Raw genomic sequence first — 26,472 nt, 5'->3', positions numbered from 1 at the left:
ATGTCTTTTTTCTTGCCCTTAGAAGTTCAGAATCCCTCTCACCCACGGTGTAGCATTGGCTGCGTCTGTAACCGTGGGGAAGCCCTCCTCCAAAGCCCAGCTGGCACGATGCCAAGGCACCAGCACAGCTGCTTCCTGTGGGTTCCAATGCCCCCTCCTGTTACATTCACTCACTACACCACATCATAAAAAATAAATCTTTTAATTGCTTTGTAATTGGCACAGATGGTATAATTCAAACTCACATTTTTTATTTAATAGACTCTGAAATATCACACTGTAGCTCTCACTGAAATAATACAGGAATCATAATCTTTAAGTTTACAAAAGTACATTCGGCAGCAGCATCATGTTTGAAAGTTACTTGTAAAATCAGACTGGGGCTTGAAAAAATAAGAGAAAAAGCCATCTGGAAAATAAAAAACAAGCCATACTGAAGCCATCTGTCATGACTATTGGAGAATGGTGTTTTTGGGTTTTTTAAAGATCTTGTTACTTTATTAAATGATCCAGAAGAGTTGCACAATTTTGGCTTGTAAATACAGCGGGGAAGCTGTAACTGTGCCTGGAAAGTGCTCCTCAGGACAAGGAACGTCAAAGTCAGGCTTTGTTGAAACCATGTGCCTGAACAGGCTTTGAAGGAATCTTTCGTTTCTTAGGAGTAATGATATTCCCTGGTTTTTGATTAAAAAAATCATCCTAAAGAGATTATAGTGGAGGAGATAATCATTAAACGCTCATCACTGTAGGTCCCAGAGGAAAAACTCAAAAAGTCCTGTCTCTTAAGGACGATGTCAGAAAGGCCCAATTCCTGCTTATGTTATCCCTTAATTTCAGGGATACCACAGACTGGCAGTGACACAAGCTCTCACTACCAAATTAATTTTTTTTTAAAGAGACAGGCTGTCTCTAAAAAAGGTGTGTGGGGGGGTATTATCTGTATATTAAAAGGTTGCTTTAAGAAATGTGACAGCATCTACGAAGAACTCCCCAAGTGATCAAAGCCTTGATGGACTATTGGGACATTTTATTTATGTTTTATTTTTTTAGGCAGGAGTACAGTGGTGCAATCATACCTCACTGCAGCCTCAAACTCCTGGGCTCAAGTGATTCTTCCACCTCAGCCACCATGCCCAGTTAATTTTTAAATTTTTTGTAGAGATGGGGTCTCCTGATGTTGCTGAGGCTGGTCTTGAACTCCTAGGCTCAGGCGATCCTTCCACCTCTGCCTCCCAAATTGCTGAGATTACAGGCATGAGTCACCGTGCCTGGCCAGCAACAATTTGTGTTTTGAGAATTAACCCGAGCCATTTCCTGAAGTTACCTGTACTGCCATTCCACAGTTGGGAGTATCTTCACATATCTATCGGCTAGGGAAGAATCTGGGGGCAGAAATCACCTTATTCCAGAGCAGCAATCTATACAATGTAGTAGGAGTTTGTAGGGAGTAGTTAACCATAAGGAATTTCCTATTAAAATGAGATGAAAAAGGGGAATCCCTCTGAATTCCACGATTAGAGGCATCAGTGACCAAATTTTAACCTGGAAAAGGCATTCATGGATCAGTTCATGCTCCTGGGCAGAATTCAATATTGGACACGATTCCTAGCTATTGATTTGGTATCTGTTCTGCAGAAATGTTTGAATTTCTCAAACTCAATCCAAAGTCACTGCTTGAAGCAAGCTTCCTATGTCAGAGACTAAGCACAGATGGTTTCCATCAACACACGTGATCATTAGTGCTCTCCACAGGTCACAGGAGAGCAGGACTGTGCTGGGACACAGGGAATATCGAAATGAAAATCTAGGTTAGCCGGGCGCGGTGGCTCAAGCCTGTAATCCCAGCACTTTGGGAGGCCGAGACGGGTGGATCACGAGGTCAGGAGATCAAGACCATCCTGGCTAACACAGTGAAACCCCGTCTCTACTAAAAAATACAAAAAACTAGCCGGGCGAGGTGGCGGGCGCCTGTAGTCCCAGCTACACGGGAGGCTGAGGCAGGAGAATGGCGTGAACCCGGGAGGCGGAGCTTGCAGTGAGCCGAGATCCCGCCACTGCACTCCAGCCCGGGCGACAGAGCGAGACTCCGTCTCACAAAAAAAAAAAAAGAAAATCTAGGTTAGTGCATAGTTAGTACTCTCAGTATTCCCTGGCTCAGTGCTCCTGTGCCACCTCCAGCGGCGCCTTCACATCTGCTGCGCACTTGTCCGGGGTGGGTTTCTTTGAGTAATCCCGCTCTCCAAAAATGATGCTTCCTATTCGGACATTTGTAGATCCTACTTCAATCTGTAGGAAAGAAGAGAAGGTATCGAGGATCAGGTTTAAAATAATAAAATGGAGCCAGTGCTGAAGCTGTGCCCCCATTCTGGCTCTCAAGAGCCGTCTATGAAGAATAATAACAGCCAAAGATGGCTTCGGGGTGATGGTTCTCCTCAGAGATTTGACCTCTGAGGGCGTATACAGGAAACAAGTTGGGTTTCTCTAGATTTCCAGTGGTTGGGGAGTGTGGCTGGCACTCAGCTAGGTGCAGGTCAAGGACATTAGACGTCCAGTGTGGGATGCAGCCGCACAGCACAGCACACCCACCTTTCCAATGTGCCACGGTCAGTAGATGAAAAAAAATCCTTATAATTATCTGATCAAATTCCATTTTACTTACCAATGCAATGTATTTTTGCACTGTTTTAAGAAATACAATTTTCCAGGAATGCAAATTTATATTTTGATTTTTGAAACTTTATCAAGTTATTTGCTATTTCAGAAAATCATGTATTTGCATTGCCAATCTAGCACACTTGTATCAGTTGATATTTACAGCTGTTGATGTACACATAAGATTGTTGGTGAATCTACACGTAAGAGTAAGCCTCGGATGGGTGTGGTGGCTCATGCCTGTAATCCCATCACTTTGGGAGGCTGAGGTGGGTGGGTTACCTGAGGTCAGGAGTTCAAGAACAGCCTGGCCAGCATGGTGAAACCCCATCTCAACTAAAAATACAAAAATTAGCCGGGCATGGTGGCAGGCGCCTGCAATCCCAGCTACTTCAGAGGCTGAGGCAGGAGAATCGCTTGAACCTGGGAGGTGGAAGTTGCAGTGAGCTGAGATTGCGCCACTACACTCCAGCCTGGACAATAGAGCAAGACTCAGTTTCCAAAAAAAAAAAAAAAAAGATGAAGCCTTAGGCTGCTTCATTGTGATTTGCTGTGATACAGCCAGGCCCACGCACTTATGTAATGATATGCCTTTCCAAAAATTATAGCTTAATTTCTTATTTTCCTTTAGACTACAATTATGGAATTATGTTTATAATTTATGGAATTATATTTATAATTAATTTCTTATTTCCTTTAGATTATACTTATGGAATTATATTTTGTTTTAAAAGTTCAGATGTCAGGCTATAATTTCTATACATTTCTTTTACTTTTATTTTATTTTTTATTTTTTTTGAGACGGAGTCTCGCTCTGTCAGCCAGGCTGGAGTGCAGTGGTGCGACCTTGGCTCACTGCAATCTCCGCCTCCCGGGTTCAAGCAATCCTCCTGCCTCAGCCTCCCGAGTAGCTTGGATTACAGGTGTGCGTCACCATGTCCAGCTAATTTTTGTAGTTTTAGTAGAGAGGGGGTTTCGCCATGTTAGTCAGGCTGGTTTCGAACTCCTGACCTTGTGATCCACCCGGCTTGGCCTCCCACAGTGCATGGATTACAGGCGTGCGCCTACCTCTTTTCAAAAAAGAAAGGGCATGGGGAATGGGAGATGCTGGAATAGCTGAGACCCTGAGACTGGGTACCCTATTACCATCCCAAGGCATTTCTGAGGCTTCTATAGCAAAGATCTGCTCCTGTGTCAGCCTCTCAGACACCCTACTCCCACCCCTCGAGGCAGACAGGGCACTGGCTGAACACTTACCGCGTGCTGGAAATCCACGGACATGCCCATGCTTAGCTCAACCTGGTCAGCAGGGATGTTCAGCTTTTTACACAGCTCCTCCCGGAGGGACAGTAACAGCTGACAGAAAGAGACGACACCTATTTTACTCCTGCCTTCTCTAATGATGCCCAAAAGTGGCTGAATCTGAACTTCTCTGACAATGGTTATGTATTCCTTTTTTATTTTTTATTTTTTTTTATTTTTTGAGACAGAGTCTTGCTCTGTCTCCCAGGCTGGAGTACAGTGGCGTGATCTCGGCTCACTGCAAGCTCTGCATTCCGGGTTCATGCCATTCTCCTGCCTCAGCCTCCCGAGTAGCTGGGACTACAGGCGCCTGCCAGCACGCCTGGCTAATTTTTTGTATTTTTTTTTTTTTTGCAGTAGAGATGGGGTTTCACCGTGTTGGCCAGGATGACCTCAATCTCCTGACCTCGTGATCCACCCGCCTTGGCCTCACAAAGTGCTGGGATTACAGGCGTGAGCCACCGCGCCCGGCCGGTTATGTATTCCTTATGATTTCAAGGCCTGTCAAAATTGTCAGAAGTTACTGAAAGGGATTTTTGCAAACTATCCCACTTTTGAGAAAACTATTAGTCACTGGAGAGGAAGAAAGCTCATATTCTCTAAAGACTATGTTTTAGCCAAGTTCAAGTTGAGTTGAGAAAGGTTTGCAGGGCTTTGGGAACCTGTTCTTCCCTTTTCCTTCTGAGAAGAGTTCTGAAGAGGGCTAGAACACTCGACAGGCAGTGTTTGGGATTTCTCTGCAGTCCCCACTGCAGCCAGCCCTGCAAAAGCACTCCAGCCCCTGCTTCTTCAGCACATGAGCAATCTCCCCGACCCCCCAGTACCTGGAAGTCTGGATTTGGTCCTTGACTAAGATCATGCCCAAAGCTTCCTATGGTCATCAGTCCCACAAACTCCAGGCTAGGACACTTGGCATTTATGTGCTCCACGACGGCTATGGTCTCTGAAGGTGGGAGGCCATGTTTACCTTCACGAAAAGAAACGGAAAACAGGTATACTGCAAGGGTAAATGGCCAGAGGAAGGCTCCATTTTCCTCCCTTCTTTATGACAGAAGAGGTGACCCCCAACAAGAGAATCTCTTGAAAGAGCCTCAAGTCCTAAAGAGTAACTTTATACTTGGGGTTTTCTATGCTGCTCTGCTTCTGGTCAGGTTCCAGATGTCTCAAGAAGAGCTATCAGTTGGATTATCTTTCCTCCATCTCAGGATTTCAGCTGAAAACAGCTAGGAGACATGGAAAAGAAAAAACCTTGCTTTTTTGGGATACCAGGAAGATTTGCATTGCCAAAATGCCATTTGAACCTGAGAATTACTTTTCTAAATCAAGAATTTTTATAGTTTTATTAATTTAATGGAGTTGCAAAAAATTTAAAATAAAGTACATGTTAAACATTTTTGGCTATATATTTGCAAAGTTTAACTGAACTTTCTAATTAACAACTGGAGGAGAAATCTGCAGCAAGCAATTATTTGTTACACAGTTATAAGAGCAATTGAGGCCGGGCACGGTGGCTCACGCCTGTAATCCTAGCACTTTGGGAGGCCAAGGCGGGCAGATCACAAGGTCAGGAGATCAAGACCATCCTGGCTAACGTGGTGAAATCCCGTTTCTACTAAAAAAAAAAAAAAAAAAAAAAAATTAGCCAGGTGTGGTGGTGGGTGCATGTAGTCCCAGCTACTCAGGAGGCTGAGGCAGGAGAATGGTGTGAACCCGGGAGGCAGAGCTTGCAGTGAGCCGAGATTGCACCACTGTACTCCAGCCTGGCTGACAGAGCGAGACTCCGTCTCGAAAAAAAAAAAAAAAAAAGAGCTATTGATATTGTCTTGCTCCCATTTATTAGGTGAAGATGCCAGTAACATTTACTTCAGTCTTTAACTAGGGCATATTATAGCTAATTATCAAGAAATGATACAATAAATACCTGATCTATAGTTGATTTCGGATTTCTATTGATAATTGGGATTTAAACCCAGGCAGTCTGACTCTAGTACATTATCTAGAAAACAGATGCCTCCACTGTGTTCCTGCATACTAAGATTTGGTGAATACTGGTGCTTTGATGGTTGCAATCGAATACCTGATCTGTATACATTTATTCTTAACGAATAGCTAACAACATGTGTAGGGCTCCGGGCTAACAGTGTTGCCTGGATTATCACATTCAATCCTAACCACACCCTCTGAAGTAAGCATTATGATATCACTGCCAGAAAAGGAAACTGAGGTACAGAGAGATTGGGTAACTTATCCAAGGTTACAATACTGGAAAGCAGTGTAGCTCAAACCCAAGGTCTGTCTGATTTCAAAGTCCATGCTTCTATTCACACTATGTTACATTGTTAATCCAAGCCCCATAAAGATATTCATTGACTGGTGCTCACAGTAATTTTTTTTTTTGAGATGGAGTCTCATTCTGTCACCCAGGCTGGAGTGCAGTGGCGTGATCTCGGATCACTGCAATCTTCACCTCCGGGGTTCAAGGGATCCTCCTGCCCTCAGCATCCCGAGCAGCTGGGACTATGGGCACACACCACCATGCCTGGCTAATTTTCGTATGTATAGTAGAGATGAAGTTTCACCATGTTGGCTAGGCTGGTCTCGAATTTCTGACCTTAGGTGATCCACCTGCCTCATCCTTCTCGAGTGCTGGGATTACAGGTGTTAGCCACCGCACCCGGCCCACTCATGGTAATTATCTTCCATTCTTTCTTAATGCAACATTAAGTAATTTTTTTAAGATCTAAGAGTATTTATATACTCTTAGGTCTTAAAAATTTAAAATACTCCTTGCAGGAGTGATGGTGACCTTTGGGGATTTTCAGATGAAAGTCACAATCCCAGGCCAGGCGCAGTGGCTCATGTCTTTAACTTCAGTACTTTGGGAGGCTGAGGTGGGTGGATCACCTGAGGTCAGGAGTTCAAGACCAGCCTGGCCAATATGGCGAAACTCCATCTCTACTAAAAATACAAATATTAGCTGGGTGTGGTAGCGTGTGCCTGTAATCCCAGCTACTCGGGAGGCTGAGGCAGGAGAACTGCTTGAACCCAGGAGGTGGAGGTTGCAGTGAGCTGAGATCGCGCCACTGCACTCCAGCCTGAGCGACAGAGCGAGGCTCCATCTCAAAAAAAAAAAAAAAAAAAAAAGGCCTATTGCAGTGGCTCACGGATCACTTGAGAGGTCATGAGTTCAAGAGCAGTCTGGCCAATGTGGTGAAACCCTGTCTCTACTACAAATACAAACATTAGCCAGGTGTGGTGGCGCATGCCTGTAGTCCTAGCTACTTGGGAAGCTGAGGTGGGAGAATTGCTTCAACCTGGGAGGCAGAGGTTGCAGTAAGCTGAGATCACGCCATTGCACTCCAGCCTGGGCGACAGAGCGAGACCCCATCTCAAAAAAAAATCAGAAAAAAACAAAATGCAAAACAAAGTCACAATCTCCTTCTTGACTCCCCATCCATTCTTCTTCCCCTAAAATTAAGATATAATGAACCATGATGTAGTAAAGAATGATATACAGACTGGTTTGCATGTCATTATGCTACCTAGATCACACATAAAACAGCCTACTTAGAGGCCTGTGATCCTGTGATTTGTTTCCATAACCTTATCCATCGGACACTTGGGGCCACCCATTCTCCCTGAGCTTCAACCATCCTAAGGGAAGAAAAATCTACAATTCAGGTCTGGTCACTTACTCTCTTCTCCGCTGGTGTTAATCTGGACCATAACCTTTAACCTTTCAGGAGAACCTTTTTTCTGCCAGGAACTGTTCACTTTGTCTGCCAACTTCAGAGAATCCACTGTTTCCAGCATGAAGAGATTGGGGACAGCTGTAATGAGACAGAGGCAAGGTAGTATTCCTTATTTGCTCTATTGCAGCAAGTAACATGCAACAAATCTCTGACTTGTTAGAGGAAGAAATATGCCAGGCAAAGAAAAACACAGTGAAATCTCAGTTCCTCTAAGAAGACAAATGTGACAGTTTTACTAGATACAAGTTCAAATGTCAGACCATCCCTGGCTAATCAGCAAAGGTAAATAAGGGGAACACTGACATACATGATCAGGCAGCATATATATCCATATGCTTCAAGAAGCTGGTAACAGACAGATTCCTAGTAAAAGGCTTGATCTATGTCTCAGTTCAAACTGAGAAAAACAGGTCAGGATGACAGTGAAGAAAGGATAACCAGTGGAAGCCAAGATGCGTCCCCAGCATATCACCACATTCTTCAACTTTCTGGGATGAGGGTATTCTTATCCAACAAAGACATCACAATGACCCCAACACTGGCCGGGTGCAGTGGCTCACACTTGTAATCCCAGGTGGGTGGATCACCTGAGGTCAGGAGTTTGAGACCAGTCTGGCCAACATGGTGAAACCCCATCTCTACTAAAAAACTGCAGCAATCCACAGGACAGATTACCACAGTTTACATAACTATTCCTCTTGTTAATGGACGTTAGATTGTTTCTTATTTTTTATTACAAAAACAAAGCTTGGATATAGAAGTTGGTGCTATGTACAGGTATTTCAGATGGGTAGTTTGCAAATATTTTCTCCCATTCTGAGTTGTCTCTTCACTTTGTTGTTTCCTTTGCTCTGCAAGAGCTTTTTTTCTTTCTTTCTTTTTTTTTTTTTGAGACAGAGTCTTGCTGTGTTGCCCAGGCTAGAGTGCAGTAGCACAATCTTGGCTCACTGCAACCTCTGCCTCCCGGGTTCAAATGATTCTTCTGCCTCAGCCTCCCAAGTAGCTGAGATTACAGGTGCCCACCACTACACCTGGCTAATTTTTGTATTTTTAGTAGAGATGGGGTTTTGCCATGTTGGCCAGGCTGTTCTTGAACTCCTGACCTCGTGATCTGCTGGCCTTGGCCTCCCAAAGTGCTGGGATTGCAGGCGTGAGCCACTGCACCCAGCCTGCACGAGCTTTTTAACTCGATGTGATCCCATTTGTCCATTTTTGTGCTGGTTGCCTGTGCTTTTGGAGTATTTACTCAATACATCTTTGTCAAGGTCGGGCGTGATGGCTCATACCTGTAATCCCCATGCTTTGGGAGGCTGAGGAGGGCAAATCACTTGAGGCCAGGAGTTCGAGATCAGCCTGACACAGTGAAGCCCTGTCTCTACCAAAAAATACAAAAATTAGTCAATGTGGCTGGGCATTGTGGCTCACGCCTGTAATCCCAGCACTTAGGGAGGCCGAGGCGGTCGAATCACTTGAGGCCAGGAGTTTGAGATCTGTTTGGCCAACATGGTGAAACCCTGTCTCTATTAAAAATACAAAAAAAAATTAGCCAGGCATGGTGGCACATGCCTGTAATCCCAGCTACTCGAGGCTGAGGCAGAATTCCTTGAACCTGAGAGGCAGAGGTTGCAGTAAGCCGGGATCATGCCACTGCACTCCAGCCTGGGTGACAAAGCAAGACTAGAAAGACTAAAAAAGAAAGAAAGAAAATATACGTATATATTTGGCTTCAAGTGATCCTCCCACCTTGGCCTCCTAAAGTGTTGGGATTACTGGTGTGAATCACTGCATCTGGCCTCAAGAAGCCTTTATGGAAATGAATTGAGCCGTGAGGTTGAACGAGTAAAATGGATCATCCAGAAAGGAAAATAGCACTAAAACAACAGTTCTGTTAGGCTTTCCTGCCCCTTCTATGCCTGCTGGCTCCTTCCCCCCTCCCTCTTCCCCTCCCTCCTCCCATCACCTTTACTTATTTCCAACATGGTCGGGTGCAGTGGCTCACACCTGTGATCCCAGCACCTTGGGAGGCTTAGGCGGGTGGATCACCTGATGTCAGGAGTTCAAGACCAGCCTGGCCAACATAGTGAAACCCCATCTCTACTAAAAACACAAAAATTAGTCAGCATGGTGGGGCGCACCTGTAATCCTAGCTACTTGGGAAGCTGAGGCAGGAGAATTGCTTGAACCCAGGAGGTGCAGGTTGCAGTGAGCCGAGATCACGCCACTGCATTCTAGCCTGGGTGCAGAGTGAGAGCCTGTCTCAAAAAACAAAAAAAAACAAAACAAATTTGTCCAGACTAATGTCTTGGAGAGTTTCCCCAATGTTTTCTTTTAGTAGTTTCAGGTCTTAGATTTAGATTTAAGTCTTTAATCCATTTTGATTTGATTTTTGTACATGGTGAAAGACAGGAGTCTAGTTTTATTCTTCTTCATATGCATATCCAGTTTTCCCAGCAGCATTTATTGAAGAGATTGTCCTTTCCCTAATGTATGTTCTTGGCACCTGTGTTAAAAATAAGTTCTCTGTAGATGTACACATTTATTTTTGGGTTCTCTATTCTGTTTCACTGGTCTATGTGTCTGTTTTTATGCCAGTATCATACTGTTTTGGTTACTATAGCTCTGCAGTATAATTTGAAGTCAGGTAATGTGATTCCTCCAGTTCTGTTCTTTTTGCTCAGGATGGCTTTGGCTATTATGGGTCTTTTATGGTTCCATATAAATTTCAGGATTATGATTTTCTATTTCTGTGAAGAATGTCACTGGTATTCTGATAGGAACTGCACTGAATCTGCAGACTGCTTTGGGTAATGAGGTCATTTTGAGAATAGTGATTTTTTCCAATTCATAAACCTGGAATATCTTTCCATTTTTTCATGTCCTCTTCAAATTCTTGCATCAATGTTTTATAGTTTTCATTGTAGAAATCTTTCACTTCTTTGGTTAAGTTTATTCTTAGGTATTTCATTTGTAGCCACTGTAAATGGGATTACTTTCTTGATTTCTTTTTTTTTTTTAACTTTTTTTTTTTTTTTGAGATGGAGTCTCGCTCTGTCGCCCGGGCTGGAGTGCAGTGGTGCGATCTCGGCTCACTGCAAGCTCCACTTCCCAGGTTCACGCCATTCTCCTGCCTCAGTCTCCCGAATAGCTGGGACTACAGGCGCTTGCCACCACGCCCGGCTAATTTTTTGTATTTTTAGTAGAGACGGGGTTTCACAGTGTTAGCCAGGATGGTCTCGATCTCCTGACCTCGTGATCCGCCCGCCTCGGCCTCCCAAAGTGCTGGGATTACAGGCGTGAGGCACTGTGCCCGGCTACTTTCTTGATTTCTTTTCCAGATCATTCACTGTTGGCATACAGAAATGCTACTGATTTTTGTATATTTATTTTGTATCCTGTAATGTTACTGTTCAGTTATAATAGTTTTTTGGTGGAATCTTTAGGTTTTTCCAAGACTCTACAGTTTTAGAATCTCCTGGTAAGATGAAGGAGTACTCATTTACTTACTCCCTCAAATCACTGGATCTTAGCAGTCTTTAGTGATTTTGTATTTCTCTGTTTGAGGATGAATATTTTTCATTCGATTACTGGCCTTTTGTATTTTTACCCCTTGTAAACTGCCTCAATTTTTGCCTATTTTTTTTCCTATAGATTAAACAAAAAGATTTGTAGCTCTTTATGTATTCTGGATATTAACCTCTTCCCTCTTCAAAAATATTATTTTTCTCCCACTCTGTGCCTCCCTTTTGCTTTGACATGCAGAAAGCTTTACTTTTTGTGTGATCAAATCTGCTAGTTCTTCCTTTTGAATTTTTTATCATTATTATTATTAGATAGGGTCTCCTCTGTCACCCAGGCTGGAGTGCAGTGGCACAATCACAGCTCACTGCAGGCCTTAACCTCTCGGCTCAGGTGATCCTCCTACCTCAGCCTCCCAGGTAGCTGGGACTACAGGCACACACCACCATGCCCAGCTAATTTTTTATATTTTTAGTAGAGACAGGGTTTTGCCACATTGCCCAGGCTGGTCTTAAACTCTTGGGCTCAAGTGATCTGCCTGCCTTGGCCTCCCGAAGTGCTAGATTTACAGGCATGAGCCACTGCACCTGGCCTAGTTGTTTTTTATGGTTTCCAGATTTTATGTCTTGCTTAGAAAAGCCCAAGAAAATAAAAGTATTTTCCTGTATTTTATCTTAATATTTTTATAGCTTTATTTTCAAGTTAGATTATTTAATCTAGGTGGAATTTACAACTCAATAATGAAAAGACAACTCAATTTAAAAAACATGCAGAGAACTGACTAGACATTTTTCCAAAGAAGACATAAAAATGGCCAATAAGCCTATGAAGAGATGCGCAACGTCATTTGTTATTAATGAAAATCAAAACCGCCAGGCGCGGTGGCTCACGCCTGTAATACCAGCACTTTGGAAGGCCAAGGCTGGTGGATCATGAGGTCAGGAGTTTGAGACCAGCCTAGCCAAGATGGTGAAACCCTGTCTCTACTAAAAATACAAAAACATTAGCTGTGCGTGGTGGTACATGCCCGTAGTCCCAGCTACTTGGGAGGCTGAAGCAGAAGACTCGCATGAATCTGGGAAGCGGAGGTTGCAGAGAGCCAAGATCGCACCACTGCCCTCCAGCCTGGGCAACAGAGTGAGACTCCGTCTCAAAAAAAGACAAAAAAAAAAAAAAAAAGAAAATCAAGGAGATACCATTTCACATATTTTTTGAATCCAACATATCTCCTTTGTTGACTTATTAGCTATAACTCCTTACTGTGTTATTTTATTGGTTGCTTTGGGGTTTAACTTACAACAGTCCACCTTCAAGGTGTGTTATACTACTTTACACAGTTTAAGAACTTTACACTAGTGTGCTTCTGTTTATCCCCTTCTTTCTGTTATCGGTGTCATGCATTTTGCTTTTACATAGTTATAAATCCCATAACACAGTATTTTGTTTATATAACATGTAATAAGATAACAGAGACCCAGCCTTCAGGTAGGATTTATCCTAGGAATGCAGGGTTGGTTTAACATTTGAAAATCAATAGGCTGGGGCACGGTGGCTTACGCCTGTAATCCTAGCACTTTGGGAGGCTGAGGCCAGCAGATCACAAGGTCAGGAGTTCGCGACCAGCCTGGCCAATATGGTGAAACCCTGTCTCTACTAAAAATGTAAAACATTAGCCAGGTGTGGTGGCACGTGCCTGTAATCCTAGCTACTTGGGAGGCTGAGGCAGGAGAATCGCTTGAACTCGGGAGGTGGAGTTTGCAGTGAGCCAAGATCACGCCACTGTACTCCAGCCTGGGTGACAGAGTGAGACTCCATCTCAAAAAAAAAAGAATATCAATAAATGTGATTCAACATGTTAACAAACTAAAAAACCGTATGATCACTTTGATACATTAAATGCAACTGACAAAATTCAACATCTATTCTTGACAAAATCTCTCAGCAAACTAAAATTAGAAGGGAAATTCCTCCTTATGTGCCCACTCTCAGCACTTCTATTCATAAAGAAGTAAATAGGGAAATATACAAAGAAGTAAACTGTCTTTACTCATAGATGACATGATTATTTATGTGGAAAATTCAATGGAATCTACAGAAAAGCAACTAGAACATAAGTAATTTTAGCAAGGTTACAGGATACAAGATCAACATACAAAAATCAAGTATATTTCTATATACAGGTAGAGTATCCCTTATGTGAAATGCTTGGGACCAGAAATGTTTCAGTTTCAGATTTAGGATTTTTTCAGACTTTGAAATATTTGCATATACTTAACAAGTTTAGCATCTCTAATCTGAAAAATCTGAAATCCAAAATCTTTTTTTTTTTTTTTTGAGACAGGGTCTCACTCTGTCATCCAGGTTGGTGTGCAGTGGTGCAATCACGGCTCACTGCAGCCTTGACCTCCCAGGCTCAAACTATCCTTCCACCTCAGCCTCCTATTTGGGACTACAGGTTCGAGCCATCATATCTGACTAATTTTATTATTTTTTGTAGAGATGGGGTTTTGACATGTTGCTCAGGCTGGTCTTCAACTCCTGGGCTCCAATGATCCTCCTGCCTTGGCCTCCTAAAGTGCTGGGCTTACAGGCATGAGGAACTGCATCTGGCCCAATGAACTTTTCTTTTCTTTTTTGTTTTTGTTTTGAGACAAGGTATCATTCTGTTGCCCAGGGCTGGAGTGCAGTGGTGAGATCTTGGCTCATTGCAGCCTCAACCTCCTGGGCTCAAGCGAGCCTGCCACCTTGGCCTTCCAAGTAGCTGGGACCACAGGTGCGTGCCAGCACACCCAGCTAATTTTTTGGTATTATTTGTAGAGACAGGGTCTTGCTATGTTGCCCAGGCTGGTCTCTAACTCTTGGGCTCAAAAGATCTGCTTGCCTCAGCCTCCCAAAGTGCTGGGATTACAGGCATGAACCATCATGCTTGGCTCCAATGAGCATTTCTTTTTTTTTTTTTTTTTTTTTTGAGACGGAGTCTCGCTGTGTCGCCCAGGCTGGAGTGCAGTGGCTGGATCTCAGCTCACTGCAAGCTCTGCCTCCCGGGTTTTTACGCCATTCTCCTGCCTCAGCCTCCCGAGTAGCCGGGACTACAGGCGCCCGCCACCTCGCCCGGCTAGTTTTTTGTATTTTTTAGTAGAGACGGGGTTTCACCGTGTTAGCCAGGATGGTCTCGAACTCCTGACCTCGTGATCTGCCCGTCTCGGCCTCCCAAAGTGCTGGGATTACAGGCTTGAGCCACCGCGCCCGGCCGAGCATTTCTTTTAAGTGTCATGTCAGTGCTTAAAAGTTTCAGACTTTGGAGCATTTTGATTTTCAGAAATTTGAAATTAGGATGCTTATAACCTGTACTAGCAACTATCAGAAGTTGAAATAGAAAAATACATTTACAATAGCATAAAAAATATACACACTTCGGAATAAATCTGAGAAAAGATGTGGAAAATCTATACAATGAAAACTATAAAATATTACTGAGAGAAATTAAAGATATAAATAAGTACTAAGGTATACCTTGTTAATGTGTTAAGAGAGTCAATTTTTTTAGTGTGTCAAAATGTTCCCCAGTTGATCTAAGATCCAATACGATCCAGCAGGCTTTTCTTTTTTTCTTGTAGAAATTGAAAAGCTGGTTTATATGGAAATGTAGAAGACCCACAATAGCTAAAATAACTTTGAAAAAGAACAAAGTTGGAGGTTAACAGTACCTAATTTCGATAATTATTTTAAAGCTCCAGTAAATCAAAGTAGCAAGCTACTGGTATAAAGGTAGACAAATAGATCACTCATTAACAGAGGAGATCAACATCAACAGACAGTCCAGAAATACATCAAAGGATATCTGATTTTTGACAAAAATGCAAAGGCAATGCTATGGAAAAAGGATAGCCTTTCTAACAAACAGTTCTGGAACAACTGGATATTCATGTGCAAAAAAATGAACTTGGATCCATATGTTGTACCATATACAAAAATTAACTCAAAATGGATCATGAACCCTAATAAGACCTAAGACTATAAAGCTGCCAGGAGAAAACATAGGAGAAAATCTTTGTGACTTTAAGATAGGCAAAGATTTCTTAGACATGATGGCAAAAGCACATTCTTTAAAACAAAAACAAAAACAAAAACAACTGATAAATTGGGCTATTCCAATTAAAAACTTTCACTTTTCAAAAGACAAGCCATAGACTGAGGAAAAATATGTGCAAAGCACCTATCTGATAAAGAACTCATATCATATCTGATAAAGATGGGCCGGGTGCGGTGGCTCACGCCTGTAATCCCAGCACTTTGGGAGGCCGAGGCGGGTGGATCATGAGGTCAGGGGACTGAGACCACCCTGGCTAACACGGTGAAACCCCATCTGTACTAAAAATACAAAAAATTAGCCGGGTGTGAATTGTAAATTGAATATGTAAAGAACTCCCTTGTCTCAACAGTAAGAAAATAATCCAATTAGAAAATGGGCAAAATACTTTTAATATATACTTCACCAAAGAAGATATACAGATGGCAAACATGAAAAGTTCAACATTACTAGGCATTAGGGAAATGCAAAGACACTACTATATACCTATTAGAATGGCTAAAATTGGGCCGGATGCAGTGGCTCACACCTGTAATCCCAGCACTTTGGGAGACTGAGGCAGCCAGATTGTCTGAGCTCAGGAGTTCAACACCAGCCTGGGCAACACGGTGAAACCCCATCTCTACTAAAATACAAAAAAAATTAGCCGAGTGTGGTGGTGTGTGCCTGTAATCCCAGCTTCTTGGGAGGCTGAGGCAGGAGAATCACTTGAACCTGGGAGGCGGAGGTTGCAGTGAACCAAGATTGCACCATTGCACTATAGCTTGGGCGACAGAGTGAGACTCCATCTCAAAAAAAAAAAAAAAAAAAAAAATAGAATGGCTACAATTTTAAAAGACTGACCACACTAAGTGTTGACAAGGATGTGGAGGAACTTGAACACTACAAGTAGAAATGTAAAATGGCACAATCACTTTGGAAAAGTTTGGTAGTTTCTTAAAAAATTAAGCATACATAATGGGTACACAGTTTCAGTTTTGCAAGATGAAAAGAATTCTGTGGATAGATGGTGGTGATGGTCACACAACAACGTGACTACAAAATGCCACTGAACTGTATGCTTAAAATCATCAAGACGGGGCGGGCGCGGTGGCTCACGCCTGTAATCCCAGCACTTTGGGAGGCTGAGGCGGGTGGATCACAAGGTCAGGAGATTGAGACTACCCCGGCTAACACGGTGAAACCCTGTCTCTACTAAAAATACAAAAAATTAGCTGGGCGTGGTGGTGGGCACCTGTAGTCCCAGCTACTCGGGAGGCTGAGGCAGAAGAAAGGCGTGAAACCGGGAGGCGGAGCTTGCAGTGAGCCAAGATCGCGCCACTGCACTCCAGCCTGGGTGACACAGCGAGACTCTGTCTCAATAAATAAATAAATAAAAATTAAAAAAAAACTCAAGACAGTAAATTTTATGTTTGTTATTGCAGTTATAAAAAGTTAAACACTTAACTTGTGACTCAGCCATTCTATTCCTATGTATTTATTCCAAGAAAAAGGGAAATATGTCCATACAAAGACCTGTACACAAATATTCATGGCAACTTATTTGCAACAGTCAAAAATGAGAAGCAATCCAAACGTTCATCAACAGGTGAATGGATAAACAAATTGTGATATATTTATACAATGGAATACTACTGAATGATAAAAAGAAATGAACCTTTGATACAGGTATGAACATGATGAATCTCTACACTGAATGAAAAAAGTCAGACAAAAAGAGTTATATACTTCACGATTCCCTTTGGATAAAACTCTAAAAAATGTAAACTAATATACATTAACAGTGACAGAACGCAGGTAAGTGGTTCTTGAGGAAGAGAAGTGGGACGGGTAAGAGAGGGATTACCAAGGGACAGGAGGAAACTTTTGGGGGTGATAGATATACTCACTGTTTGTCGTGATGGTTTCACAGGTGCAAACATACATCACAACTTGTTGAATTCTATACTTTAAATATGTGCAATTTATTGTAAGTCAATTACCCCCAATAAAACTGTTACAAAATAAATACAGGTTATTTAAATTTTGATACCTTCAGGGAAATCAGTTCAGTTACTAAAGATCTCCATGTCTTTCTTAATTTTATTTTACTATGATTCTTGTTTTTTTTTTTGAGACGGAGTCTTGCTCTGTCACCTAGTCTGGAGCACAGTGGCGTGATCTCAGATCACTGCAACCTCTGCCTCCTGGGTTCATGCAATTCTCCTGCCTCAGCCTCCTGAGTAGCTGGGACTACAGGCATGCGCCACCACGCCCTGCTACTTTTTGCATTTTTAATAGAGTTGAGGTTTCACCATGTTGGCCAGGCTGGTCTTGAACTCCTGACCTCAGGTGATCCGCCCACCTCGGCCTCCCAAGGTGCTGGGATTATAAGCGTGAGCCACTGTGCCTGGCCTACTTTACTATAATTCTTTTTTTTTTTTTTTTTTGAGACGGAGTCTCGCTCTGCCGCCCAGGTTGGAGTACAGTGGCTGGATCTCAGCTCACTGCAAGCTCCGCCTCCCAGGTTTATGCCATTCTCCTGCCTCAGTCTCCCGAGTAGCTGGGACTACAGGCGCCCGCCACCTCGCCCGGCTAGTTTTTTGTATTTTTAGTAGAGACGGGGTTTCACCGTGTTAGCCAGGATGGTCTTGATCTCCTGACCTCGTGATCCGCCCGTCTCGGCCTCCCAAAGTGCTGGGATTACAGGCTTGAGCCACCGCGCCCGGCCTTTACTATAATTCTTAATTTTACTTTATTATATTTACTTTACTGTATTGTATTTTATTTGCTGTAGCCTTTTATTTAAAGGAAAAAGAACAGAAACGTCTCTTTTGCTAGTTAAAAAAATTTATGGGCTACGATTCTTTGTAATTTTTCAGAAAGACCACCAAATAATAATAAACATGACGTTGGGTAGGTTTCCAAGTATATATAACCCAGACAATTGTGAATTCATTCTGTTCTTGGCATGATGTTTTCTCTTTTTATTAATAACTCAGATTTTCGGCCGGGCGTGGTGGCTCACGCCTGTAATCCCAAGCACTTTGGGAGGCTGAGATGGGCGGATCACGAGGTCAGGAGATCGAGACCATCCTGGCTAACACGGTGAAACCCCGTCTCTATGAAAAATACAAAAAAAAATTAGCCAGGCACGGTGGCGGGCGCCTGTAGTCCCAGCTACATGGGAGGCTGAGGCAGGAGAATGGCATCAACCCGGGAGGCAGAGCCTGCAGTGACTGGAGATCACGCCACTGCACTCCAGCCTGGGCGACAGAGTGAGACTCTGTCTCAAAAAAAAAAAAAAAACCAAAAACCAAAAAACTCAGATTTTCCTAAAGAAATTCCAAAAACAAATGGTGAATTGGGGCTATTCTAAAAGTTGCTTTCTCTTCCACAAAGGGTAGTATAAGCAATACAATGACAGAGCAATTTTGTCTTCATATTTAGTTTTATCTTACCCATCAGTTTATTGACATTTTGTTTCTGTAGATGGCCAATGAAGTGCCATTTGATCTCAGGACACAAAGACAGAATCTGAGGAGAAAAAGGTAACCATGTGTAACTCAGATTTTACAGAGGCCTTGCAGGCTCAAATGCCTCGTGCATTCCCTGTCACCTTTCACATTCACTCTCTGTTCCTTAAATGTAATAAACTATCACAATCTTCACCTGGCCTCCTAACGAGGTAAAAGGATAGAGAAAAATCTAAGGCTTCTGTTTTGTCTTCCTTCCTTGTTCCCATCAATTCCCTCCACCTTTCAGATATCGCCCATCAGGGATGAACTGATTTAAGCTTCCAAATCTTGAAAAGATCCAAGATTACAGCAAGCTCCTGAAACCACCATTTCCAAACAGCCACCAAGGAGAAAACGATAGTCTGAACAAAGAGAAAAATCTAGCTGAGAATTACTTGGGGCTCAAGGTGAAAGTTGACATTTCTATCCCTGGCCCAATCTAAAGTCAGCCATCCTAAAATTGCCATACAACTCAAACACCAAGATGGGTCTAATTTTCAACTAACGAGCCAAGATTTAGATATAAATTAAAGAATTCAGCTATCTACTTACTTTAGGATTTGATGCTTTTTCTAGCAGTTCCTGAACCTAAAAGGTCAAAACAGAACAAGTCAGAAGCCTGGCAATCATGATGCTTCCAAAGGGCTTCAGGAAAGGGCTCTTACGTAGTTCTCGCCGAAAGTGCGCTGCCCATGTCCATAGGCCTCGACCACCATGTCTGCAGGTTTGGTTTTGCTGACTGCCACTAGCCGGGGCTGGATGGCTGGAAGATCCTGCCAAGAGGGAAAGAGCCATATGAGTGAATGTTTGGGAACAGTATCCCAATGAATCCCATAGGACAGATCCTGTAGGATAGATGGGCATTGATCTCAACTTGGCATTAGGCAAGATCTATTTTTTCAACACTGTAGGCAGATCAATATCAAATAGTGGTGATCAAATGTTTTTTAGGGGCATGGCATCTCAATCTAATATGTTAGCGATGTCAATATATACCAGAAGAAATTTCTCTCTCAGGAGAGCTGGGCAAGTTAAAGCAGTATTTCCTATAAGCGTGGTCTTTGATCAACTGCATCGGCATCACCTGGGTGAGAATTTCCTTTTTTTTTTTTCTTTGAGACAGAGTTTCGCTCTTGTTGCCCAGGCTGGAGGAAAATGGTGCCATCTCAGCTCACTGCAACCTCTGCCTCCAGGGTTCAAGCGATTATCCTGCCTCAGCGTCCTGAGTAGCTGGGATTACAGGCATGCAACACCACGCCTGACTAATTTTGTATTTTTAGTAAAGACAGGGTTGCTCCATGTTGGTCAGGCTGGTCTGGAACTCCCAACCTCAGGTGATCTGCCTGCCTTGGCCTCCTGAAGTGCTGGGATTACAGCGGTGAGCTACCGCGCCCAGCGGAGAATTTCCTTTTTAACAATCTCTCCAGATGACTCTAAGACATACTAATGTTGGAGGCTTAAGAATCACTTCATTAATAGAAGGCTGCACTCTGAGTAAAAGAGAGGTCACTTCTGGCTTCTGAAACCCAAACATTAGCAGTTCTGGGGACTCATTCTGGTCCTGGTGTATCATTACACAATAATAACACTGCCCCATTTACTCTAAAAGTGGCCCACTTAGGTAACTAAGTAATTGATTGTTCAATCTGTGAATTAAGAACCGGCGGCACAGCCAGGTGAGCCACACACCTGTAATCCCTGTACTTTGGGAGGCTGAGGTGGGTGGATCACCTGAAGTTAGGAGTTCGAGGCCAGTCTGGCCAAAATGGTGAAACCCCATCTCTATTAAAATACAAAAACTTAGCTAGGTGTGGTGCCGGGCATCTGTAATCCGAGCTATCTGGGAAGCTGAGGCAGGAGAATCGCTAGAACCCGGGAGGCGGAGGTTGCAGTGAGCTGAGGTTGCACCACTGCACTCCAGCCTGGGTGACAGTGAGACTCCGTCTCAAAATAAAACAAAAAACAAAACAAAACAAAACAACAACAACAACAACAAAAAAAAACAAGAAAGAAAAGAAAAGAAAAGAACCAGTGGCAGAACTAACACTGTGACATAAAAAATTCTGGATTCAGGATTAGATCTATGTGACATCCTCTCATGAACACTACACAAAGAGTAGGGGTTCTACGCGTTTTGCTGCCACCCAATCCACATAGAAACAGTAAGAGAAGAGATTCATTTATCCTTGCACGATTCAGTCTTCTTGTATCCATCACCCCCTGAAGTTTTCACAGAATCACAGTGTTCTCAAGGACATGAAGGAGTCAGATCAATTAGAAAAATGTCTCCTTTTCCTTCCTTCCACAGGGATGCGTAATTAGCCTCTTCTGAGTCCAAGTCGTGACTACTGGGATTATGCTGATGATTGACGTTTTCCAGAGAGTTACCCGAACAGGCAGCCCATCTGCCTGAGAGTTCTCCTGAGAGAACCTCCAGGGTGATGTTTATTAGGGGAAGCCCTAGATTTTTCTTGGAGAATCACAGAGAATCACAGAATAGTAACATCTGAAGAGAGCTCAGAGCTTTCAGAGCTGAGGGCCGGAGTAGTTACCTGACTTGTTCAAGGTAAGGTCTAAGGAACAGTGAAGGAAAGACTATAATACAGGTCTTGTCTTCAGCCAGCATAAATGCTCGATCAGAGAAACCCGTGAACTCTTTGTTAAAGGTCAGTCTCATTCCACCACCATTCAGCTTAAACTTGCACTGAGGTGGGCAGATTGTGATTCTTGGTCTAATCAAAGTCCAAGAGGAGGTAAAATATATACATACAAAAGACGAAATCTGCCCTTAACCAGCTTGGGATTGGACTGCCCCCTCCTGCCCCCAAAACAAGTGCCGCTCTGGTGCCAGCGAAGTCCGGCCAGTCCACCCTCACCTCGGCCTCCGGGCGGCACTGGCATTTCTTGGGCACTTAGCAGGTGAGACGCTGCCACACACGCGATCTCGGGCGTGTCTGGCCTCCGCGGGGTGCTCTTGTACCCCCGTCTCCCCTAACGGTCCGTGGGCACAGGCCTGGCCCCCCTCGCATCCGCCAAGGCTGTCGACCCCGAAACGACGCGGTGCCCAAGTGGCCACGATACCTGGACAATAAGTCATTTTCCCGAGGTAGCGGTACCCCCTGCTCCAACGAAGCCAATCTCCAGAAAACCTAAGAGACTCTGGGTAAGGAGGCTGGGAAAACCGTTCGCTAGCCTTTCCGTGGCCCTAGGCGGCCGACCGGACCCGCCTCTCCCGGAGACCCCTCTGCGTCACCGTGACGACCCATTCCCACGCAGGTGTCCCTCTTCTCAAGGCGGCCGCCCACCGTCCCCACGCAGCCTCCTTCCTCACCCGCGGCCGCCGCGCCACCGCCTGCTGCACGCGCTCGTTCACCGCCCGCAATGCGCATCCGACTCCCAGCTCAGCAGACATGCTGCCAGCTCTCCACATCCCCCGGGAAACGACGCCGAGCCCCAGGCCCCTGGCAGCCCTTGGCACACACCATCTTCCGGTTCCGCCCAGCTCGCGCCGTGTAAACCAATCATTGCGCACCATCGAGTCGTCTCACCCAATCAACACCCATGCAGCGTAGCGGCCCGCCCCCAGGCGGCGGCCATCTTGAGGAGGTCACTCCCGAACCTGGAAATGGGAGCCTGGGGGCCGAGGTTTTGCGTACCTGATTCCAAGGGCCGCTCGCCGTGTGCTCTCCTCTTTCCTGCCCCTCAGCCGCTGCCGTCCCCCCACCTCCAAGGGACTTTTGTGAGGCAAAAACGCATCCTATACTCGGGGGGTCCTGTTCCCTTTCAAAACGCCTTGCCAGGCTTGCCCGTTCCCGGCTTTCTGGGCGCGAGGACACCAGGATTAGAAGCCACTGGGGCGGGAGCCAGGGCTTTTCTCTGTCAGATGATGCTTGCGAGGAACCCCTAAGGGACACGAAAGGAAACTCTTCTTTCTTCTTTTCCCTAAAGACACGGCGTGATTCAAACGTATCGTTATTTTTGTCATCCTTCAGACCAGTGCTGTCCAAGAGAAATAGAACGCGATCCACCTGTGTAATTTGGAGGTTTCTCATAGGCACATAAGTTTAGAAATTTTAATGATATACTTTATTTAACCCAATATATCCAAAGTAAGATTTCAACATGCAATCAATAGATAAACTAAATGCAATATTTTGATTCTTTTGAAAATCGTACGTGTTTCTGAAACCCGGTGTAGTGTTGACTTGCATGTGCCTTAATTCGGACCATCCCTATTTCAAGAGGTTAGCGGCCACCTGCGGCCAGTGCTGCCTCATCAGGGGACACAGGCAGCATGATTATTACTATTATTATTATTATTGAGACAGTCTCGCTCTGTCACCTAGGCTGGAGTGCGGTGGCCCGAGTCTGGGCTTACTGCAACCTCCGCCTCCTGGGTTCAAACGATTCTCCTGCCTCAGCCTCCCGAGTAGCTGGGACTAAAGGTGGGAGCCACCGCGCCCAGCCCACAGGCAGCTTTAGATGCTCTAGCAGGAGCTCAGCACATTCAGTGGATTCTTTTTTTGAGATGAGGTCTCACTATGTTACCCAGACTAGTCTGGGACTCCTGGGCCCAAGCAATCCTCCCACCTCCGCCTCCAGGGTAGCTGGGACTACAGATGCAGGCCACAACGCCCTGAGTTTCATTCTTGAGTTCCCTTCTGTGGACAATATGGTTATAAACTTGATGAGGAGTCAGACCATAAAAAGATTAACACAGAATGCTACATAGTCAGGTGGTGAAATAGTAGGTGCTATGGGGAAGGAGAAGGAGATCAATTTGGTTAAGGAAAGCACTCTTACCTGCAATTTCTGTTGAAAGATTCTCAAACATTAATTCAACTTAATGAAGTGGGATGCTGTTGTATTAGAGAAATGGCTAATGTTTTTTCTTCAGGTGGTCTTGTCTTGAGGTGATGGGGTTTATTAGAGCTTTCCGGAAAGAAGGGGCAATATTCTTACTCTCTCCTCTCACATTTTTTCACCAGACTCCCAGGAACAGAGATAGAATTTCACATCTTCTGCTCTGGGAAAATCACAATAGGCAGAACCTCAGGTCCTTAAAATAAGGGACTTCTTTTTGGATGTCTCTGGTCATTTACCCTGGTAGACATTAACTGGGTTATCTTCAAACTAGGACTGCCGACATTAGGAGTAGTTGTGTTCAAATAAAATGTCTCTGGACTTGATACATTTGCAGTCCAACCAAAATGATAAAAAATTTGAAATGACCAGAATGGCCCTTTGTGGTGTGAGCATAATAGATACTTGCTGTAGAGACACAGGTGGGAAGGAGCGAGTCAGCAGTGAGTGATGGGGAGGACAGGGGATCACAGTGACGGGATGTGTAGAGGAAGGATTGGGTGAGATGAAACACTTCAAATGATGCGCTATTTGGAAAACATTTTAAAACCACAAATACCTCACAGATCTAGGGAATGTATAATCCAGGTGTTAGGTCACTATGACAAGTAGTCGTAGCTTCATTTACTAGATTGGGCCTCTATTCTATTTATTTATTTATTTATTTTTTTTTTGAGATGAAGTCTTGCTGTGTTGCTCAAACTGGAGTGCAGTGGCGCCATCTTAGCTCACTGCAACCTCTGCCTCCTGGGTGCAAGCGATTCTCCTGCCTCAGCCTCCTGAGTAGCTGGGACTACAGGTGTGCACCACCATGCCTGGCTAATTTTTGTATTTTTAGTAGAGAGGGGGTTTCACTATGTTGGGCAGGCTGGTCTTGAACTCCTGACCTCATGATCCACCCGCCTCGGCCTCCCAAAGTGCTGGGATTACAGTCGTGGGCCACTGTGCCCTGCCAAAGGCCTCTATTCTTTGAATTACAAGGCAAGGTCATCCTCCCACCCCCTTATCCATTCAGTGAACATTTATTGAGGCATTACTCTGTGAAGGAACCCTAAGAGAGACCAGGCTGAGTAAGACAGGCTTTATTGCCGATTTACTTCCAATATGCTTTTCATCTCTGACATTTGTGATCTTATGAAAATGGAAATGGAGACAAAAAGATCATGGTGCCCCCAGTCCCATGGTCGTTTCACATTCCAATTTCTTTTTAGTTGTACTTTTGAATTAATTTCATTTCACTTTTTCCCGTTTTTTCCTTATTTTCTTTTTTAGTTTCTTCTCTTCCTCCTCCTGGGACATCAACCATCCAAGTTAACCTTTCATCCTCCCCTACAACCTAATCCTTGAAAAATACAAGTCCAAAATCATTTCATCACCAGTAATTGTCTTTAAATTGCTCCAATAATTTGCGAGGATAAAGGGGAAAAGAGAAAGATTAAAAAGCCAAATGCCCAGAGAAATAGATTTTATAAACAATCTAAAATCCAGTATACTTATTCACCATCAATGCCATCAAGCTTTTAAAACACCCTCATAGTCTAGAATAAAACCAAATTACGAGAAAAACATATATGGATTTAAAAATTATTTCCTTCTGAGCCTACTGTGATTCTTTTGGGGGGATAAAAAAGTAAAATGGAAAATTGCTGTTGCCTGGTTACTTAGCTCTAAAGAGAAATGGAGAAATAATGCCCATGTCCCATCCCAGTTTAAATGAATTCAGGTAGAGTAGCCCATGACAACAAGCCCTTGGCAAACATGCCATCACATCTGGCCTTTGAAATGTCTATATAGATAGTAGAACCCTAGATCTAGGGAAGACTTAGGGAGGTTTCATACAGAAAGAATGACATTTAAACCATCCCAAACAGCACAGAGTCTGCACAATTTCTGAAGACCATCAGAGAAGAATATTTATTTTCTATTTGCAGGTAACTACTCCTCCCCATGTGAAAGTTTAGCAAGCCTGATCTTTCTTTTTTTTTTTTTTGAGATGGAGTCTTGCTCTGTCTCCAGGCTGGAGTGCGGTGGCACGATCTTGGCTCACTGCAACCTCCGACTCCCTGGTTCAAGCTATTCTCCTACCTCAGCCTCTCAAGTAGCTGGGATTATAGGCACACACCACCACGCCCAGCTATTTTTTTTGTATTTTTAGTAGAGATGGGGTTTCACCATGTTGGCCAGGATGGTCTCCATCTCCTGACCTCGTGATCCGCCCACCTCGGCCTCCCAAAGTGCTGGGATTACAGGCGTGAGCCACCGCGCCCAGCCTTAGCAAGCCTGATCTTAAGTAAATTCTTTAAAAATCCTCCTTTATTCGAGCAAATTTCCTCTTTTAAGCTACCATTATGTAACTTTTATAATCGTGAAGTCATTAAATGTCCCTTCTGCCTTTTCTGGGATCAACCTATGAGCTTTATTTCTTTTTTTCTTTTTGGTTTTAATATTTTCTTTCTAGCTTCTTCAAATTTTTTTCCTTTTTAAAATTGGAGCCCAGAACTGGACAATTCCTCTCAACAGGGCCAAATCAGGTTCTTTTCTTTTTTTGAGACAGTTTTGCTCTTGTTGCCAGGCTGGAGTGCAGTGCTGTGATCTTGGCTCACTGCAACCTCCACCTCCCAGGTTCAAGTGATTCTCCTGCCTCAGCCTCACAAGTAGCTGGGATTTCAGGCAAGCGCCACCATGCCCAGTTAATTTTGTATTTTTAGTAGAGATAGGGTTTCTCTATGTTGGTCAGGCTGGTCTGGAACTCCTGACCTCAGGTGATCCACCTGCCTCAGCCTCCCAAAGTGCTGGGATT

The 26,472-nt window shown here is 43.9% G+C and overlaps 1 protein-coding gene across 4 annotated transcripts; it reads right to left on the bottom strand.

The window, feature by feature from the left end:
* Nucleotides 1-183: 183 nt before the first annotated feature.
* On the bottom strand, nt 184-22,359 carry PLPBP (pyridoxal phosphate binding protein). 4 transcript variants are annotated; one of them, XM_077943432.1, is made up of 9 exons: nt 22,141-22,359; nt 19,475-19,582; nt 19,362-19,397; nt 18,753-18,828; nt 9,842-9,958; nt 7,650-7,784; nt 4,779-4,921; nt 3,910-4,008; nt 184-2,286 (listed from the first exon to the last, which is right to left on the bottom strand). In XM_077943432.1, exons 1-9 carry the CDS (start codon nt 22,342-22,344, stop codon nt 2,155-2,157), a joined length of 1,050 nt encoding a protein of 349 aa, XP_077799558.1. In that variant the 5' UTR covers nt 22,345-22,359; the 3' UTR covers nt 184-2,154. The 4 variants fall into 4 exon arrangements, with proteins under 4 accessions (XP_077799558.1, XP_077799559.1, XP_001089087.4 ...); XM_077943433.1 differs by having other exon boundaries at nt 21,891-22,254; XM_001089087.5 differs by lacking the exon at nt 9,842-9,958.
* Between the last annotated feature and the right edge of the window lie 4,113 nt (nt 22,360-26,472).

The sequence above is a fragment of the Macaca mulatta genome, chromosome 8 (assembly GCF_049350105.2).
Source record: "Macaca mulatta isolate MMU2019108-1 chromosome 8, T2T-MMU8v2.0, whole genome shotgun sequence".
Lineage (NCBI taxonomy): Eukaryota > Metazoa > Chordata > Mammalia > Primates > Cercopithecidae > Macaca > Macaca mulatta.
This window is presented reverse-complemented; position numbering and strand designations above follow the sequence as displayed.

Bases quoted from the DNA above. Each gene is read 5' to 3' on its own strand.
- PLPBP (XM_077943432.1), bottom strand. From the start codon at position 22,344: ATGGTGCGCAATGATTGGTTTACACGGCGCGAGCTGGGCGGAACCGGA. The intron at 7,785-9,841 runs GTGCGCCCCACC...GTCTCATTACAG, and splicing joins CCAAGTAGCTAGGATTACAG to CTGTCCCCAATCTCTTCATG. The intron at 4,922-7,649 runs GTAAGTGACCAG...CTTTTCGTGAAG, and splicing joins TAACACCAGCGGAGAAGAGA to GTAAACATGGCCTCCCACCT.